The following is a 21,129-nucleotide window of genomic DNA, read 5'->3' on the forward strand; positions in this document are numbered from 1 at the left end:
TGAAATGTCATCTGAGTGCTGTCCGGACATATTGATTTGCAGTGTGATCCAATTATCGGATGCAAATTGTGCAAGCAAAATTTGACATGTACACAGCCTCAGAGAATAAATTGGTCCGAGTACGATCCGATGATTTTGTTTTTTTGAGGACTGAGTGGTCACTGACATCATGTCCGATTTTGATCCAACTCATGGATCATAGTTGCCAATGCAAGTTTATGAAGCCTAAAAAATCTCGCAGTACTTGGATACCACCCGTGTGCTGCCTATTTTTCATGGACTATTTGTCAGGAGAAACTAAAGACGTCCATCAGTTTTGTATTTTACTTATGAGCAAAGCCTCCAAAACTCTGAAAAAAATGGACACATTTACCAAGCTCTGATGAAAATCTTAACCAAAACACTTGAAAAATTAGTCAGTTTATTAGTATGAGAAAAATCACTGAAGTCTGATGGAGCCCTTAGGCTGGAGTCACACTTACTGTATAAAAAAATCGGTCCGATTTTTACACAAATGTTCCCGAACAGTGATCAGCATGTAATCCGTTTGCAATGCGAGGATGCGATTTCCTCGCATCTAGTAACAGTGCGACCGTATGCAATGTGATTTTAACATGAGCTTTTACATACAGCAGTAACCTCTCTGTAAAAGCTCATGTTAAAATTGCATTGTAAAACACAACTGTAAACATTGTTTTAATACCAAATAATCTTCAAAACATATATATACAGTACAGACCATAAGTGACCCACCGTTACTGACCCACCGCCAAGCTATCGACTGGCCTGACCATTCCCCAGACCTGAATCCGATTGAACACATCTGGGACATCATGTCTCACACCATCCACCAACGTCACGTTGCACCACATACTGTCCATAAGTTGGCAAATGCTTTAGTCCAGGTCTGTGAGGAGATCCCTCAGGAGACCATCCACCGCCTCATCAGGAGCATGCCCAGGCATTGTAGGGTGATCTGGGAGATCTTACAGGCACGTTGAGGGCACGCACACTACTGAGCATCATTTCCTTGTCTTGAGGCATTTCCACTGAAGTTGGATCTGCCTGTAACTTCATGTTCCACTTTGATTTTGAGCATCATTCCAACTCCAGACCTCCGCGGGATATTAGTTCTGATTTACGTTGAAAATGTTTAGGTTTTATTGTTCTCAACACATTTCACTATGTAATGAATAAAGATTTACAACTGGAATATTTTATTCAGTGATATCTACGATGTGGGATATTAGTGTTTCCTTTAATTTTTTAGCAGTGTATGGATATATATAGATATAGATCTATATATATATATATATATATATAAATATATATATTATATATGTGTGTGTATGTGACACATATACTGTTTATATCTTTATATTTCATGGAGAGATAGATAGCAGAACAGCCGATAATTCATTTGTCGGCCTCTGTACAATCATGGCAGAAGCCGACAGGATAGTAAACCATTGCAGAACAGTTAGATTTATAGATATCAGTGTCTAATACTGTTGGTAGTATGTGTGTGTAAAATTCCTGTATATACAGTATTTACTACAAGAATGTTTTCACTGCAAAATCTGGTGTGGGCTCCAAAGCAATTTTCTGCGCCAGAGAGGGAAAGCCAGTGACTGAGGACAGATATTAATAACCTAGAAAGTGACCATTGTTATTGCTCCCCCCCCCCCCCCGGCTAAAAACATCTGCACCCAGCCACGGCAGAAAAGACGCATGTGTAAGATGCACCAATTCTGGCACTTAGCTGCTCTCTTTCCACTGCCCTGTAGCACTGGCATATGAGGTAATAAGGGGTTAATGTCACCTTTGTATTGTAAGGTGATATTAAGCCTGGCTTAGTAATGGAGAGGTGTCAATAAGACATCTATCCATTATTAATCCTAAAGTTTTTAAATGCAGAATAAAGTATTTTAATGATATGAAAGAACACACAGTTTTGCCATTTTTACTCTTCTGCCAATCCAAACGATACCCTTGATCTCCTGTAAAAAATTAAAAATTAAAAAACAACAATATACCCATACCTGTCCGGCGTTCAGTCAGTCCCACGCCGTAATCCATATCTGGAGTATATGAAGTTTACAACCTGGAGCAGTGCTAGTGCGATTGGCCCACCTGTAAACTGCTGGGGAATGAATGAAATGCTGGGAGCGGAGCTTCAGTGACTAGCGGTGATGTCACTGAAGCTGTGCTCCCTCACAGCCTGAACTCAGATCAACTCTTGAAAGTGGGAAAATCAGCAGAGGGCTGTGATGAACAGTGACATTAGTAATGTTACCATTCACTACACACTGAGAGTAGTGTAAGAATGAGCGGTGGTGACATCATTAAGGTACCGCCAGATGCAGCCAGAGGTTGTGACCGTATCCTCTCTTTGAGCTGCCAGCTGTGAACTGCAGTGAATGCCATAAGGTTACCGCAATTAACAGCTGGCCGGCTCACACGTTGTCCTCTGAGGCTCACACAGAGGCTATCGGGAGAACCGCTGTCTGTGATCTGTGGTAACGTTAATTTAATGACATCACCGCTCGTCACTGCCGCTTGTTCTCAGACTACTCTCAGTATATTCCGGCATCCATGGTGAGGGGTTACGGATGTCACCACTCATCACAGTCTCCAGGTGTAGCAGAGTCAAGAACAGTCGTGAGACCTCCATATGGACTTTTACAATTAAAGGACTTTTGTGTGTGTGTGTGTTTACTTCTTTTGGCTAGAGGGTTATTAATGGGGTATGTGACAGAGACCTCTCCATTACTAAACCCCAGGCTTGATGTCCGCAGACATTACACAGCTGACATCAACCCCAAAACCATTACTCCAATTGCCAATGCACCACTGCAATTGGGAAGAGCTGAGGCTTAGTGCCAGAATTGGTGCATTTAAAGGATGCGTTATTTTGGGGGCAGCTGAGAGATAGTGTTATTAGTCTGAGAAGAGGTCAATATCCATGGCCATTCCCAGCCTATTAATATCATCTTGCAGTGGTCTGCTTAGCTTTTGCTGGTTATTAAAAATAGGGGGTACACATCATTTTTGGGGGGATACCCCTTTTTAACAGCCAGTAAAGGCTATGCATTCAGCTCTGAGATGTTATTAGTAGACTTGGAAGCTCCATAGATATTGGCCCCTTCCCAAAAAAATAACAGCAGCTCATGGTTGTCTGCTTTCCCTCAGCTGGTTAGTAAAAATAAGGAGGACTCCACACCATTTTCTAATTAATTTATTTACTTGTAAGCTAAATACGAATACAGAAAACTACACACGCAAAGCACTCATTATACAGGGTGGGCCATTTATATGGATACCAGCAAACGAAGAGATAAATGAATGCAGCACTCACCCACAGTCTTCAATAGTGTAATTGTCCTTTAATGACCATGGCACAACGTTCCAAGCTTGGGACAAGACAGGCTAAGACATGAGGAGGGAGCGGTGGGGGAGCGCGCAGAGACAAGACGGACGACGGCCGTTTCGCGCACAAGCGCTTCAACGGGTCCATTGAACGGGTTGAAGCGCTTGTGCGCGAAACGGCCGTCGTCCATCTTGTCTCTGCACGCTCCCCCACCGCTCCCTCCTCATGTCTTAGCCTGTCTTGTCCCAAGTTTGGAACGTTGTGCCATGGTCATTAAAGGAAAATTACACTATTGAAGACTGTGGGTGAGTGCTGCATTCATTTATCTCTTCGTTTGCTGGTGATTTATCTGTTCTTACTGCATGCACCTCCCTACCTTCAGAAGAAGCTTGGTCCGTCTAGTCTCCTGGGTGTATACTGCAGCTGTTTGATTTTGTGAGAGCTCGTTCAGTGCCGGTCGGCTGGTTTCTCTACTGTGACTGTATTTATATGGATACACCTAAATAAAATGGGAATGGTTGGTGATATCAACTTCCTGTTTGTGGCACATTAGTATATGGGAAGGGACAAACTTTTCAAGATGGGTGGTGACCATGGCGGTCATTTTGAGGTTGGCCATTTTGGATCCAACTTTATTTTTTTCAATGGGGAGAGGGTCATGTGACACAACATTGTTATTGAGAATTTCACAAGAAAAACAATTGTGTGCTTGGTTTTAACGTAACATTTGTTAGGGGTCGAGTTCCTGCCTCTGCACAGGGGGAATCTCGGACCATCTCCGCTGCGGTCTCCCATTCTTCTCCTGCCGCAGTGGAGCCTGATCAGCGGAGACATCGATCCCAGTGTCTTGCTCAGTCTGACTCTGTGCTGAGAGTTACTGCTGCATTTCCTGCTTCTGCCATTGAAGTCAGTGCTGGGCAGCGGCGAGCAGACGCTTCTGGGACTAAGTCCTGCTTTTCACGTTCTGAGCATGCCCGGAGTAAGATCTCTCAGTGGAGATCGAGAGTCACATGATCAGATACTGCAGCTAAGGTCCTTGTAGGTGCTAGGACTAAATCCTGCTTTGCACTCTGAGCATGCCCAGGGCAAGATCTCTCAGTGGAGATCTAGGGTCACATGCTCAGGTGCTGCAGCAACTCCATTGGTCCTTCTTTGAAAGGTCCTAAACGTGCTGCAACTATTTAAGGCCCGCATGGCCGCACGGCCATGGGCTAGTATTGACTATTGTTAACGTGTGTGTGTTGATGAGTGCAAGTCGTTCCTTAAAAAACCCATCCCTTGTGTATGACTGTTCGCGTAAGGTGTATGGCTGCAATCTAGCGCCCGCCTGAACTCACACACGAAGCAGCGTCTAACTGCTGTGACCGCCAGTGCAGCGCCGTGCGCTATTAGAGCGCTTACCTTACCCAAGTCTGGGTGGTTAGTGGCATCCGCTAGTGTGGTACAGCATGCACTTCTGTGCATAATAGTTACCTCTGATACCCCAATTGTGGTGTCGATCGCAAAAGGTCTACACTATCTCTAATCCTGTGTCCTGGGATAGAGTTCTGTGGTTCCTTGCTTGCGCTCTCTGTGCGGTACCGCGACCCTGTGACTTAACAGGGATCTCTTCCTTCACACAGGGTGAAGTTAACCTGTGTGTGTAATCACATTGTACCGCCATATAGTACTGCCATTCACTTAGCAGCAGGTTCTTTCCTGCACGGTAGATCCCGGGTGGCGAACGCACCAATCTTACTTAATAAATATATTCGGTGCGTTCCTCCAACCCTAACAACATTATTCTTTCATGAGTTATTTACAAGTTTATGACCACTTATAAAATGTGTTCAAAGTGCTTCGCATTGTGTTGGATTTTCAATACAACCCTCTTCTCCCACTCTTGACACACCGATAGCAACACTGCAGAAGAAATGCTAGCACAGGCTTCCAGTATCCGTTGTTTCAGATGCTGCACATCTCGTTTGAAATTTTGGGTTTCCTTTGAGTTGTGTGCATAAAAATTGAAAGGTACACGCACCTATTGGCTTGCATTGGCGAATGTGACCCAATTCTCACAGACAATCACAGCATGCTGTGATTTTTTCCTCGGTCCAATTTGAGCTGAGAAAAAGCTCACAGATAAACACTAACTCATTGTGTAACATTGGTCAGAGTGCAATGTGATGTTTTCTTGCATTGCTCTCCTCTGTATTATATGCTAATATGAGCGAACCCTTATGACAGTGGGACTTTGGCTACGTTCACATTTGCGTTGTTGTGTGTTGCGTCGGTGACGCAACACACAACGCATACAAAACGCATGCAAAAAAGCATTGTTAACTGGTTCATGCAGCTTTACATGAACACCCAAGCCTTACACTATGGCTGGTCCGAATAACTAAAGCAATTGTTACCATCCACCTCTCATGTCTCCCCTTTTCCTCATAGTTTGTAAGCTTGCGAGCAGGGCCCTCATTCCTCCTGGTATCTGTTTTGAACTGTGATCTCTGTTATGCTGTAATGTCTATTGTCTGTACAAGTCCCCTCTATAAGTTGTAAAGCGCTGCGGAATATGTTGGCGCTATATAAATAAAAATTATTATTATTATTGTTTTGTGATGTATGCATCCATTTTTGGCTTGATTTTGGACGCAAAAAAAATGCAACTTGCTGCGTCCTCTTCATCCTGACGCTTGCGCCAAAAATGACGCATGCGTCACAAAATGCAAGACAACGCATGTCCATGTGCCCCCATGTTAAATAAAGTGGCGCATGACGCATGCGTCGCCGCAGCTGCGCCCGGTGCAACGCTAATGTGAACGTAGCCTAAAGGTACCTTCACACTAAACAACGCTGCAGCGATCCAGACAACGATCCAGATCGCTGCAGCGTCGCTGTTTGGTCGCTGGAGAGCTGTCACACAGACCGGTCTCCAGCGACCAACGATGCCGGTAACCAGGGTAAACATCGGGTTACTAAGTGCAGGGCCGCGCTTAGTAACCCGATGTTTACCCTGGTTACCATCCTAAAAGTAAAAAAAACAAACGCTTCATACTTACCTTCCGCTGTCTGTCCCCGGCGCTCTGCTTCTCTGCACTGGCTGTGAGCACAGCGGCCGGAAAGCAGAGCGGTGACGTCACGCTCTGCTTTCCGACCGCTGTGCTCACAGTGAGTGCAGGAAAGCACAGCGCCGGGGACAGACAGCGGAAGGTAAGTATGAAGCGTTTGTTTTTTTTACTTTTAGGATGGTAACCAGGGTAAACATCGGGTTACTAAGTGCGTCCCTGCGCTTAGTAACCCGATGTTTACCCTAGTTACCAGCGAAGACATCGCTGAATCGGTGTCACACACGCCAATTCAGCGATGTCAGCGGGAGAGCCAGCGACCAAATAAAGTTCTGGACTTTCTTCCCCGACCAGCGATATCACAGCAGGGGCCTGATCGCTGCTGCGTGTCAAACTGAACGATATTGCTAGCGAGGACGCTGGAACGTCACGGATCGCTAGCGATATCGTTCAGTGTGAAGGTACCTTTAGCTGCACTTTTATCTTTGTGGAGGTTGTACCAACTTTATAGTCTGTTCCCCTGTGTTGTCCTAATGACATGTAAATAATATGATCAATATCTTTTTGTTTCCTGATAACATTGTTTTGTACTGACACATATGGTGATTTGAGGCCAGATTAACAGATGAAGTCTCAGCGTCTGGCCAGAGTTATTTAATTAACATGCGGGTGTTTTCTCTTGATGTGTTTTGCCAATAGGGACAACCACTAAGCATTCACTAATCCATCTGTTTACTGCATGATCTAAGACATAAGCCCCGATCTTAGTGTTCCTGGATGTAAAAATGTGATTGATTGACAAAGACATCTACATTAAAAGATCATATGGTAAATATGCTTGCAGGCATGTCCTTAGAAGACGTTCGGAAGTTTGAGAAAAGGCTTCAGGAGGAGACAAACTGTAAAGTCAATTCTCAGAAAAAGAATGCAGGTAAGCAATTGTGTGTCGTAGCAATTGTTGTACATGGAAATTCCAGCACTGTGAAAAATGTCAAATTAGACATGTCAAGGAAATTTTGTTCTAAAAACAAAAATAAATACCTTTGACTAAATGTCCTTAGGTTTTCTTCCACAATAAAGTGATTTTTTTTTTCGGAGAAAGGTGTAAGAATTATGAAATTGAACTGTGTATTACCTGAACAACTAGGTAGATATTCAAATTAAAGGACTATTTACATGGGACATTATTGGTAGACGAAACTCTCTTTAGTCTGTTCTCGATCATCGCCTAGTGTAAAAATGCGATCAAATGACAGAACACTTGAAGAAACATTGATTGAAACTGTGGGATATGTTTAGTAATGAGCGCTAGGGATGAGCGGACCTGTGGATGTTTGAGGTCGTCAGGTTCAGTCAAACTGTAGTCCAAAGTTCAGTTCGGGCACTAGAACATGCACCTTTCTTGACCCCAAACTCTAATGAATAGAAACCAATAGGGACCCGAAATTTGTGGCTTTAAAACGGTCGTAGTAAGGGCTCTCGCAAACTCTAATCCGGACTTCCAGGAGAAGACTGTGTTTGGAGTTCAGCATCGGACACAGGGTGTCCAGTACAGACCGCGAACTTTACAGTTTGAGTTCACTCATCTCTAATGTGCGCAAATGAAAGTGGTAATGTTCTTTAAAGTGGTTGTGCTGCAAATAAATATAATTTCATCTTCATATTACACAAAAACAAATATTTTTTTGATTTAAATTATTTTTATGAAAGTTCTTTTTTATATTTTTGCTGTTACATACTTGTTATAGCTCCTGGTGTTCTGATCCATCTCAGAATATCTACCTAATGTGTAAAGTGCCAAGGGTCACACATGCGCATTCCTCTTGAACATCATACTAGTCGCATCTTTTTCCCACAATCGATGGACACATTCTGAGAAGGAATCAATACAATTCTGGGGCAATATCCATCTAGACACTAGAACATCTACACGTTGTTACATTTTACATTATCGAACAGAAACACAATGTTTGATCATAAGACATAAATTTATTTCCACCCAAAAAAATACATCACAATCATATATTACTAAATCAGAAGACCAGTATCTAAAGTTTGGTAAGAATTTTTAAATACCGTACATATAATATGTGTACAATGTCTTAATTTGTTTGGAGCGGCCTTCTTTCTAGTCCTACCTTTTATCTTTGCTGGTAGACAAATAAAAGAACAAAGTACAGCAATGTTGGGAAGTACCTTCTACATGTACCTTTACTACAACACGTGTGACCAGAGATAACTTTGATCTTGGTTGATTAATCCACTAAAAGCTGTGCTCAATAGCAACCACGACATCTAAGTGGTTAGACAGAAAGAGAGTTCCTCTACCACCACTTCTGCCGAATAAAAGACCCTGGTCCTGCCATCATAGTAATTCACGCATTAACATAGTGAAGAAGAACATCTTCTACTTGTGTGTCCTACATTGGGAACTACCAGTTCATCTTTCCAAATGTTTCAGACAAAAAAAATTGAAAAAACTGCTATGTCTTGAGATATAGAAATATTTTTTTTACTAGGTACAGAACATTCAGCATACACTGTCATTTATGAAAGATCGGTAGTGACGGGTGAGCGTGAGCGGATAAGGTGTTATCTGAGCATACTCGCGTCCTAATTGAGTATTTTCGGCATGCTCGAAAAAATCCTTGAGTTGCCATTTCTGCATGTATCTTAGATGTTCAACAGCCGCAGCAAATGCCTATGTGTTAGGCAATCCTTACATGTGTTGCGGCTGTCAAACAGCCGTGAGGCATTCAGCCTCGGTGACTCAAGCATTTTTTTTCAAGTACGCCGAAACGCCGAAATTACTCGATTAGGACACGAGTATGCTCGAATAACACCTTATTCACGCACGCTCACTCATCACTAAAGAGTGGGGATACTGGCAGGCAATAAAACATTTTCACATCTCTTGTAGATTGTAGGTCCACTAATCGAAGGTGTACCCAGAATTGTTACACAAAAATTCCTGGAATACAGTAAGAGATGATCCACCAAGAAACCTTCCACTTTTCTTTCATAACACACACTTATCAGCAGTGGTTTCATTTAACATTTTCAGTGTCAACTAATCCATACATGTACATCCTCTTGCTAGAAGAGCTACATGCAGAGCAATAGAATAAGTTAAAGGAGTAGTCTGAAACTAATATTTATTTTAATCATAAATGTCTGTCTATTTAATGTAATAATCTAAATTTGTTTCTAATATGCTTTAATTAAAAAAGTTAGTTCCCTCATTATTGTGTCTTAACATATCTAACATCTTTATTTTACATTTTTACCTACTTCCTCTTTGATGACACTTCGTTTGAGAACCTTTAGGGCACACTGTGACACTCAAATAGGACTTCATCAGGGTCACTGCCCCAGCCTCTGCCCCCTAACTGAAAAAAGCATCATCAGTGACAACTGTTTCACAGCTGGGCTAGTTCTTGCTCGATTGAGCATGTGTTGATTGTCAATTCCAACGCATGCTCAGTAGGATCTTTTCACTGTGCAATATGCACAGTGACAGTGCACTAACGCACAGGTTCTGATGAGAAATGATGAGCAAGAAAGGGCACTATCAGAGCACATTGTAAGAAGTTAATTGCGGGGTCTGGACTGGTCTCTGATTTTCCTGTATGCAAAGTAAACTCCCTACAGTTTGCACTAACAGTGCACTCCCTTGCTGGCTCGTCACTTCTCATTAGAGCCAGCGATGGAGCGCACTGTCACTGTGTATTGGGAAGAATATTGTACAGTGACAAGATCCTACTGGAGTTGACAACTGATGCTTTCTCAGTAGAGCAGAGGCTAGCTAAGCCCCTGAAACAGACGTCACTAATGATGCTTTGTATCAGGATGGAGGTAAAAGCTGCAAGAGTGATGTTTCATTTGAGTATCCCGGGATAATAAATAAGTGGTGCACCCCTGCACAACACATGGAGATGGGGTGCAAATACCTGGTCAGTAAATAGAATGCTATAAACACAAAAGAAAAAAGACTCGACCAATAATGGTATGCACACCCATAAAATATGTGAAAATATCAAAAAAATGTTTAATTACACCTCAAAGAACATGACAAACATATAAAACCATTTAAAAAGAGGTGTAATTAATCATTTGAGTATCCCAGCATGCATTGTTGGTTCTCAAATGAAGCGTCATCAAACAGGAAGTAGGTAAAAAAAAAAAATAAAGCAGCTAGATAGAGTACAGAAGTAATGGTTGGTAAATTTTAATTAAAATATATTAGAAAAGAGATTAGATTATGACGTTTAATGACATAATGACAGACATTTGGAATTAAAATATATGTTAGTTTCGGCCTACCAGTTTAAGCTCGCTGGTTGCATGACAACAAATCTTTCCTCCTAATCGCTTATTTTATTCTTTAAATTCATGTGATATGTTGATCTATTAAAATTGTAAAAATGTGTCTCTTAATTGTTGCAGATCCTAATAGTGAAAACCTGCTAAACATTGGTGGAGGGAAACATTCAATTAACAGATCGACGTCTTGGAATAACGGAACCGAAGCATGTCCTTATGCATCAACGAACGGAACTGCAGAAGCCAAACCTCGACCAAGGCTGCCTTCAGCCCCGGAATAACCTTTACAGATACGGAAGTCTTCAAACACAAAAGAGAACATTGGCTATACAAGTCCAGGAACATGTTACTGGGATCTTCTGATCAAACTACTCTATACTTGATGGGATCAGGAGGTCACTTCGATCTTCATGTTGTTTACCTTTGATTAGAGAGATGTGGAGGAAAGCTACGATACTTGAACTGCCCACATGCATTCACTGCTCACGCTATACGCTGGCAAAATTATTATAACATGTAATGGAGAATTAATTGCAGTTATGTTTCTGATAAGACAAATGGTTTTATCAGTGAAGGAGGAGTGGCCGGCAAAGATGCAACAACGTACACATTAGACACTTCACCCCATGGAAATTGCTGACAAATCAATTAAAACGTGTGGATAGGAAATGACTTGTAGATATGTTTCATACATGTATCTTTTCTATGTTGTACAGTGGAGGTATGCAGGCAATTGTACCAACTATTTTTTTAATTCCTTATTGTATTTGACACAGAAAAAGTCCAAACAACTTGAATATAAATGTTGAGTACAAATCTTACAATGTCTGTAAATCCCAAGTCTTCAGGTAATTCACACCAATCTGAACACATGATGGAGAGCTTGAGGCAGTGTGAAAGCTTAAGAGCTAAACTTGTTAAATCAAAACCCATATTGACCCATGACGGCATCTGATCAGATTTGGCCAACTTTAAAACAATGCCAAGCGGCCATCAGACGTTTTAGCTTTTCTTGCATTGATCTAGAATAAAGCTATAGAAGAACTGATCAAGATGTGCTGCTCGTTCACCAAGTACTGGTGATGTCACAGACATGCAAAGTGATTCATGGCTAGACATTTTGTATGGTAATGGATATTTTGATGAGCCAGGCTGATAATTATAAGGAGAATTTAGGAAAAGTGGTTCATTTCACTTACATTTGTTCTATCCACTATTTCTACCTCTGGTCTCATGTCACGGAAACTGTATTCCACAACCTGATAGTTTACCTTTTACCCAATATTATATCATTTAAATTGTGCTGTGTTGTTTAATGCTAAGACACATAAGACTTTCGTTTGGTGGCACCATGACTGGAGGTGACTTTGAAAAGCCTAAATCGGAACATTTAATTATTTAGACTTTTTACATAATGATTACTGAATAAATAGGCAGGCCAAAACTCCAGGACAAATTAGAGTTCAACCTTAAATAAGTTGTCCCCTTTCAGACAATGTTCTTTCCCCAACTGCAGTTTGCTGAAAAGAAACTCCAAACTATTCTGTACTGATCTTCTCTAGGCCCACCACTGAGTCTCCACCGGTGCTCCGAGAGTCTGGCGTTGGCTGTGGTGCTGACGTCAGGTCAACTTAGTTGCCGAGCTGATCAGTTGGCTGTGATGATGTCGATGTGACATTAGTGCCATAGACAATTCCAGATGTTGGGAGCAGTGATGGTAGCTTGCTGGTGTTCCTAGGGAAGGTGAGTATAGCGTGGTTTGTTGGTTTTTAACATACTGCAGCCAGGGCATAAAGTTATCGGAAAGAGGACTACCTTACAAGGTAAAGATCAATATCCTAGAACCGTATTTACCCTATGCCCAGCAATATAGAGATCCAAGGGTTTCTTCATGCCTTCTTTCTTTGTACCTTCAGAATCTGCTAGGTCACTTCTATAAATTATTTCTAGATCCTATCATAACAGTTATTTTATTTGCCAGGGACTTTATGACTACGTTCTTTATAGGTGCCTATAAGTGATGAAAATATTTCTCCAAAATGTACTAGGACGATAAGAGATCAGAAAATATATAATATCCTGGCTAGGATCTCCTCGAGTCTTCATCAAGCCTATGTATACTGAAGATGTGGTTGCGGTGTCTTATCACTGTAGACATCAGTGATTGGAAGATGTAGCAACTTGACGTTATGTTACTGGTGGCCACTGTCACTCAAGCTCAATGGGTATGGAGAAGAGCACTGGTGGCACCAGAAGATAGTCTCTAAAATAAATATAAGAAAATAATTTTTAAATCTTTATATTGAAGACCCATATTTAGAGATCCTGTCCTGGACAAAATAGGCTGGTATTGTGAAATAGGTAGATGGTAAATAAAGGAAAAATGAAACAGATGTAAAATGTCTAAATAGTAGTTTGTTTTGTAATTTGCTTGTTTCATTCCCTTTTTTTCTAGTTCTTCCTTTCTATTTTCTGGTAGATAAATTGAAAGAAAAGCCACCAAGGACATACTGGTCACCTTTGGATGTGTATCATGTGTATATTCTATTTTCCTAAGTCATGGTGATATGCCTAACCCCTATCAGAATGCTTATGTGAAAGTCATATATTTACTATTTGAGGTATTTTCAAGCACTGTGTACTGTACAGAAAATTTTTCAGATATCTTAATAAATCATGAAGTGAACTATTTTTCACTATATCTTTGAATATTTGTTTTAATGTACGTGGATAATTTTAAGCATTGTACCTGAGGTTCGATTGTATAAAGCATATTGTCCTGGATACAATGGTCAGGATAGAGGGACATCCATTGCGTTTGGCCAGATTGTACACAAATGTAAACTGAAGACGAAGAAGTTACATAGTTACATAGTTACATAGATATTCAGGTCGAAGGAAGACTATAAGTCCATCTAGTTCACCCCATAGCCTAACCTAACATGCCCTAACATGTTGATCCAGAGGAAGGCAAAAAAAACCCATGTGGCAAAGAGTAAGCTCCACATTGTGGAAAAAAATTCCTTCCCAACTCCACATACGGCAATCAGACTAGTTCCCTGGATCAACGCCCTATCAAGGAATCTAGTGTATATACCATGTAACATTATACTTTTCCAGAAAGGTATCCAGTCCCCTCTTAAATTTAAGTAATGAATCACTCATTACAGCGTCATACGGCAGAGAGTTCCATAGTCTCACTGCTCTTACAGTAAAGAATCCGCATCTGTTATTATGCCTAAACCTTTTTTCCTCCAGACGTAGAGGATGCCCCCTTGTCCCTGTTTCAGGTCTATGATTAAAAAGATCATCAGAAAGGTCTTTGTACTGTCCCCTCATATATTTATACATTAAAATAAGATCACCCCTTAGTCTTCGTTATTCCAAACTAAATAGCCCCAAGTGTAATAACCTATCTTGGTATTGCAGATCCCCCAGTCCTCTAATAAGCATGGTCGCTCTTCTCTGCACCCGCTCCAGTTCAGCTATGTCTTTCTTATACACCGGAGACCAGAACTGTACACAGTATTCTAAGTGTGGTCGAACTAGTGACTTGTACAGAGGTAAAATTATGTTCTCCTCATGAGCATCTATGCCTCTTTTAATGCATCCCATTATTTTATTTGCCTTTGTAGCAGCTGCCTGACACTGGCCCCTGAATATGAGTTTGTCATCCACCCATACACCCAGGTCTTTTTCATTGACCGTTTTGCCCAGAGTTTTAGAATTAAGCACATAATTATACATCTTATTACTTCTACCCAAGTGCATGACCTTACATTTATTCCCATTAAAGCTCATTTGCCATTTATCAGCCCAAGCTTCTAGTTTACATAAATCATCCTGTAATATAAAATTGTCCTCCTCTGTATTAATTACCCTGCAGAGTTTAGTGTCATCTGCAAATATTGAAATTCTACTCTGAATGCCCCCTACAAGGTCATTAATAAATATGTTAAAAGAAGAGGGTCCAATACTGACCCCTGTGGTACTCCACTGCTAACCGCTACCCAGTCCGAGTGTGCTCCATTAATAACCACCCTTTGTTTCCTATCCCTGAGCCAGCTCTCAACCCACTTACACTTATTTTCCCCTATCCCCATTATTCTCATTTTATGTATCAACCTTTTGTGTGGCACTGTATCAAAAGCTTTTGAAAAGTCCATATACACTACATCCACTGGGTTCCCTTGGTCCAATCCGGAACTTGCCTCTTCATAGAAACTGATCAAATTAGTCTGACATGAACGGTCCCTAGTAAACCCGTGCTGATACTGGGTCATGAGGTTATTCCTCTTCAGATACTCCAGTATAGCGTTCCTTAGAATGCCCTCCAGGATTTTACCCACAGTAGAGGTTAAGCTTACTGGCCTATAAGTTCCGAGTTCAGTTTTTGTCCCCTTTTTGAATATTGGCACCACATTTGCTATACGCCAGTCCTGTGGTACGGACCCTGATATTATGGACTCTTTAAAGATTAAAAATAATGGTCTATCAATGACTGTACTTAATTCCTGCAGTACTGGGGGGTGTATCCCATCCAAGCCCAGAGATTTGTCAATTTTAGTGATTTTTAGACGCCGCCGCATTTCCTGCTGGGTTAAGCAGGTGACATTTAATTGGGAATTTTTATCACTAGTCATTTTGTCTGCCATGGGATTTTCTTGTGTAAATACTGATGAAAAAAAGTCTTTTAGCATATTGGCTTTTTCCTCATCCTCATCCACCATTTCACCCAGACTATTTTTAAGGGGGCCAACACTATCATTTTTTAGTTTCTTACTATTTATGTAGTTAAAGAATATTTTGGGATTATTTTTACTCTCTCTGGCAATGAGTCTCTCTGTCTCAATCTTTGCTGCCTTGATTTGCTTTTTACAGAATTTATTTAATTTTTTGTATTTATTTAATGCCTCCTCACTACCTACTTCCTTTAATTCTCTAAATGCTTTCTTTTTGTCACTTATTGCGCCCCTTACAGCTCTATTTAGCCATATTGGTTTCCTCCTATTTCTAGTATGTTTATTCCCATACGGTATATACTGTGCACAGGTCCTATCCAGGATGCTAATAATGTCTCCCATTTTCTTTGTGTATTTTTATGTCTCAGTATATCGTTCCAGTTAATTGCACCAAGATCATCTCTCATCCGTTGGAAATTTGCCCTCCTGAAGTTTAGTGTCCTTGTAACCCCTCTACTACAAATCTTATTAAAGGATACATGAAAACTTATTATTTTGTGATCACTATTCCCCAAGTGACCCCCAACCCTTATATTTGATATGCGGTCTGGCCTTTTGGTTAATATTAGGTCTAGCAGTGCCCCCCTTCTTGTTGGGTCCTGAACCAGTTGTGAAAGGTAATTGTCTCTCATAGTTGTCAAAAACCGATTACCTTTGCTGGAACTACAGGTTTCTGTTCCCCAATCTATTTCAGGGTAGTTGAAGTCCCCCATAATAATGACTTCCCCTTGAGTCGCAGCTTCATCTATTTGCTTTACGAGGATATTCTCCATTGCTTCCATTATTTTTGGAGATTTATAACAAACCCCTATCAGTAATTTATTATTTTTTCCCCCTCCCCTTATCTCCCCACACAGGGATTCTACATTTTCATTAAATTCACCTATATTATCACTCAGGATGGGTTTTAAGGACGATTTTACATATAGACACACCCCACCCCCTCGCTTATCTGTACGGTCATTTCTGAACAGGCTATAGCCCTGCAAGTTAACAGCCCAGTCATGGCTCTCACCCAGCCATGTCTCAGATATCCCCACCATGTCATAATTATGCTCCAACAACATTAGTTCTAATTCGTCCATTTTGTTGGCGAGGCTTCTGGCATTAGTATACATGCACTTGATGTTCCTCTCTGTACCTCTATTCTTTCTTAAATTATTAACTGTTCTAACCCCACCCCCTAAGAAGAGCAGGTTAATTTCAATGCTACTGTTTTAAATTGACTTTGAGCCAAATTTGAGAAAATTTGCACTGCCGGGCAAAATCGAACAATTTGCAATTAAAGTCATGCGAATTGCCCCAAAGATGCCTGGCACAATTTGACACATTACTTAAATTTAAGAGGGGACTGGATACATTTCTGGAAAAGTATAATGTAACAGGGTATATACACTAGATTCCTTGATAGGGCGTTGATCCAGGGAACTAGTCTGATTGCTGTATGTGGAGTCGGGAAGGAATTTTTTTTCCCCAAGGTGGAGCTTACTCTTTGCCACATGGGGTTTTTGCCTTCCTCTAGATCAACATGTTAGGGCATGTTAGGTTAGGCTATGGGTTGAACTAGATGGACGTATAGTCTTCCTTCAACCTTAATAACTACATAACTTGTATCTATGTAACTATGTAAGATAATATAAGCCAGAAACTAGGCTCAAATGATGTCAGGTGTGGCCACGTTGACTTCCACATGATGACATGCAGCTTTCACATCACATGGTCCTGTGCAGCAAGTCAAGGGGGACTATCACGGAGACTATAAAAGATATAGGCAAGGAAAGCAAACATTGCAGGGTTTTACAGAGCACACAGCTCATCATTAGACATAGCGATAGAAAGACCTAAATCAGAAAGTGGTGTGCAACTGCAGAACTGAAGAACATAGAAAGTAGTAGTGGATGTCTCTGTGAATAATAACACACAGATACAAGTTATAGGGAGGCGCTGGACCTGAAGAGTCAGTGTGACTGTGAATTGATTTGTGATATACTGCAATATAGCTACTTAATAACATAATTTTTTTTTCATTTTTGACACACCACAACTAAGAAAGGTAGTTGAAGTCCTAATTTTCCTGCTGAAAAAAAAATGAAACCGAGGCTTTTCTATCTAATAAAGTTTGCTTCCTGGCTTGTGAAATGGACAAGCCGTAAGTAATATCCCATTTTGCATTCCTTTACCTGTTTGCAAAGGGTTTATTCTTTACTTACAGTAAAGCACAAAAGGGTAACAATGTTTTGAATTTTTGAATTTCAGGCTCCATATCTCACCATCCACTACTAGTTCCAACGTGAGACTACCATCATTTTATAGACAATCATCTTGGCTATCTCGTACATAAATTTGACTTGCAACTATTTAGCATGTGATTAGTTATGCATATTCTTGTCATGTCACTGCATTGTTACTGTTTTGCTCCATGTGGCGGAAAAATATAATTTCTTTCTGAATACTTCACAATACAACCTGTTCTCACATTGTCTAATAGCTCAGTGTGTTATTAGGTTGACTCTAAAGTGAAAGGTCATTGGTTTGAATTGAGGAGCAGCCATGAAGATAATTTTCCTAGAAAGGATAAATAGCATCATCCAGCCAATCGGGAACAGTCTCCTGGCCAAGAAAACTGCCAAACTGCATCATGTGAGTGCCATGACAGTTGGAATAATACAAAATAAAGTCCATCCATTCAGAAGCCAAGAGGTGGACATCCAGGCAAAATATCAGAGTCAACAAATTGGCTCATTCCAAGATCTATCAGTTCTGGTGCCAAAAACACAGCAGTGGAGGTGACTCATATGCTTCATAATAGTAAGATCACAGACATTGATACTAGCACCACCGGACGCACATTACACAATGCTGGAATGGTGATCCAAAAAATGCTGACGAAGCCTCAACTTCAATACTGTTATAAAAGAAGTGTTGGTTTGAGTTTGCAAACAAGTCCGAAAAGTGGACATTTAAAAATTTGAAACAGGAACACATGGGCTACTTGCACAGTGAACAAGTCTGTATGATCATGTTCACACACCACCAAGAAACCTGAAGACACAAAAGAGAATAGTAAAACCAAAAACACTCAGTTTGAAAAAATGTTGCAGTAATCCGCAAGTGCTAGTAAAAGATGTAAAAAACAGGGTATTTGGTTGATACGTTTTTTGCAAAAAATGTATACTAAGCTGCTCTACCAATCTTCACGGTATACCCTTATCAGAGCAGTCCTAACTAATGTATGCAATCCCTATCTGATGTATTTAAAAACCTGATCATCTGTATATAACCTGTGTGAACAGGGTTCAGAGAGGAAAAATCCATGTGTGCATACAGGGTAGAACAGCTTTTGTGCAGATAGCCCAAGAGGAGTGGTGGAACTCCCCAGTCTTGTAGACACAAGAGAACAATTATGGAAACAGGAACACATGGGCTACTTGCACAGTGAACAAGTCTGTATGATCATGTTCACACACCACCAAGAAACCTGAAGACACAAAAGAGAATAGTAAAACCAAAAACACTCAGTTTGAAAAAATGTTGCAGTAATCCGCAAGTGCTAGTAAAAGATGTAAATAACAGGGTATTTGGTTGATACGTTTTTTGCAAAAAATGTATACTAAGCTGCTCTACCAATCTTCACGGTATACCCTTATCAAAACCCGGTATACCCTTATTAAAAATTTGAACCTGGTGATTTGGACTGATGACATGAAATCCAATAGACTAGGTTCTGATAGCTACTAATAGGTCTGAAGGAAAAAAAGGAAAAAGGGCTAATGGATTGAGAAATTGAAGGAAATTTCAAGTTTGGTGAAGGAAGCCTGATGATATGGGGTTGCTTCACAGCCAAAGGCATTGGATACTTGACCAGGATCAATGGTGGTCTCAATGCTGAGATATATGTGAGTATCCTACACAAGGCATCTACCAGAAATTTCAAGGCACCATACTAGCAACATTTTTGGGTCCCCTTGAGACTTCACCCAGGCTCCACCCCAGCTCTGCCTCCACCCTCAAACCTTCCACAGTCTCACCACCCACTCTTGGGAAAAACTCCCCTTCTGCACCACATCCTCACCAATCACATATTAACAGTTCCCATCTAACAGCAGATCACAAACATAGTCATCAGCTTTTGTTTTGGCCAAAAGATTTTTTAAGCCACCACCATGAAAAAGTATGTTCTTTTGGCCAGGCCCTATTCTAGTGTAACCTATTAAACAAGAAGGAAAGAAAAGAAACGCAGTAACGGTGCACACGTAGCCACTATACCAATATAACAAAGCTTTATTGAGACCAAGTAAAAGTGCTAGTGAACATAAAAACATTTAAAAAGCATAAAATGCATACTGACGTACACCTATTCAATATCCATACAATATCCAGATATGAATGAAACACGGGCTACTCAAGGTATAATCACCCTAAAAGGTCATCCAGTGAGTTACTTATAATATAGGTAAGATAAGACACAAAACATGCAATGCTTATACAACATAAGTCACTATTAAAGTTACTCTGCTTGGATATATATTGTGTAAAATAACACTAATAGGCATAAATAGAATGGAAATAGTGTCACAGAGCACAATGAGTGAGTTAAAGAATAGGCAAGAGTGTAATCACCTGTGCTGCATTGCCACAAAGTCTAACGCCATAATGTAATCATACTCACTGGTGAGGATGTAGCCCGCTAGCTCCCTACGCGTATCGCTACTCCTGTAGCTTCGTCAGGGGAAGTGTAAACTGATGGTCACGTCTGCTATAAATAGTATGCAAGTGCACTTGTATCACCAACCAATGATAACCGGCACCTGTGTCCGGCTGCCATTGGTCTGTGGAACTGTCAGTCAGGGTCAAGTATGTTAAGTTGCAATCACGAACCTGTCACGTCTGGGCTCAGGTGGTTCCCTACCTATTACAGGCATCTTCCGGTCTTGTGTTTTTCCAGCAAACACCATTGCTATGAATTGTGGTGCCCGCCCTCCAGCCTGGAGCTTCGCTGCCGGATGTAGGTAATCAGATGCGCCTGCGCAGTAGGCATGTCTCTGATTCTGTGAAGGAGGCGCCCGCCCCCTAGTGATTGCGCATGCTCCATTCTACATGGGATAACATCCTAAATACCTAACCATACCAGCACACCTAGACGCTCCACGCCGGCGTTTGTAAAATCGCGCTGCTTGGTTACCGCGCTTGCGCTGTACTTCACTGGCCCAGCGTCGTAGATGCCGATCAATTACGGCCAGCTACACATGAAAAAATGCCTACTTCTGAAAAAAACATCACAAATACTAGTGCCATACCGATCCACCTGCCCCCACTGTAAAGGCAAGGCTACCATTTGATCCACAATATAATTCGCATCAATTCCCTTACAACCTAGTTAAATCTATGTGAATCTCTATAACATATCGCACACCTTCTGCCCCGTGTGAACTAGTACTCCTTTGATTTGTCCGATACTACCCAGTGGTACATCCTCCATGCCACAGTTGCCGGCGCCCCATAATTATATAATATAACGATCCCTGCAGGGCCTATTAAAGTGCCCCCCCATTCCAGGTCTCTCTAATGTTGGAACATGGCAACCCATGCCGATGTAGCTGTATAGTCCAGGAAAAATCCCAAATACAGACGACCAACAAGTGTAAAT

The 21,129-nt window shown here is 41.1% G+C and overlaps 1 protein-coding gene across 1 annotated transcript in view; it reads left to right on the forward strand.

The window, feature by feature from the left end:
* Positions 1-13,431, forward strand: part of LOC138651367 (cytoplasmic phosphatidylinositol transfer protein 1-like) — a 219,120-nt gene extending 205,689 nt beyond the window's left edge. The window contains exons 9-10 of the mRNA XM_069741496.1: positions 7,262-7,348; positions 10,864-13,431. Of these exons, the coding sequence (XP_069597597.1) occupies positions 7,262-7,348; positions 10,864-11,021 (245 nt within the window). The 3' untranslated portion in view covers positions 11,022-13,431. The remainder of the gene's footprint in view (positions 1-7,261; positions 7,349-10,863) is intronic.
* The last annotated feature ends 7,698 nt before the right edge of the window (positions 13,432-21,129 follow it).

The sequence above is a fragment of the Ranitomeya imitator genome, chromosome 10, assembly GCF_032444005.1.
Source record: "Ranitomeya imitator isolate aRanImi1 chromosome 10, aRanImi1.pri, whole genome shotgun sequence".
Classification (NCBI taxonomy): Eukaryota; Metazoa; Chordata; class Amphibia; order Anura; family Dendrobatidae; genus Ranitomeya; species Ranitomeya imitator.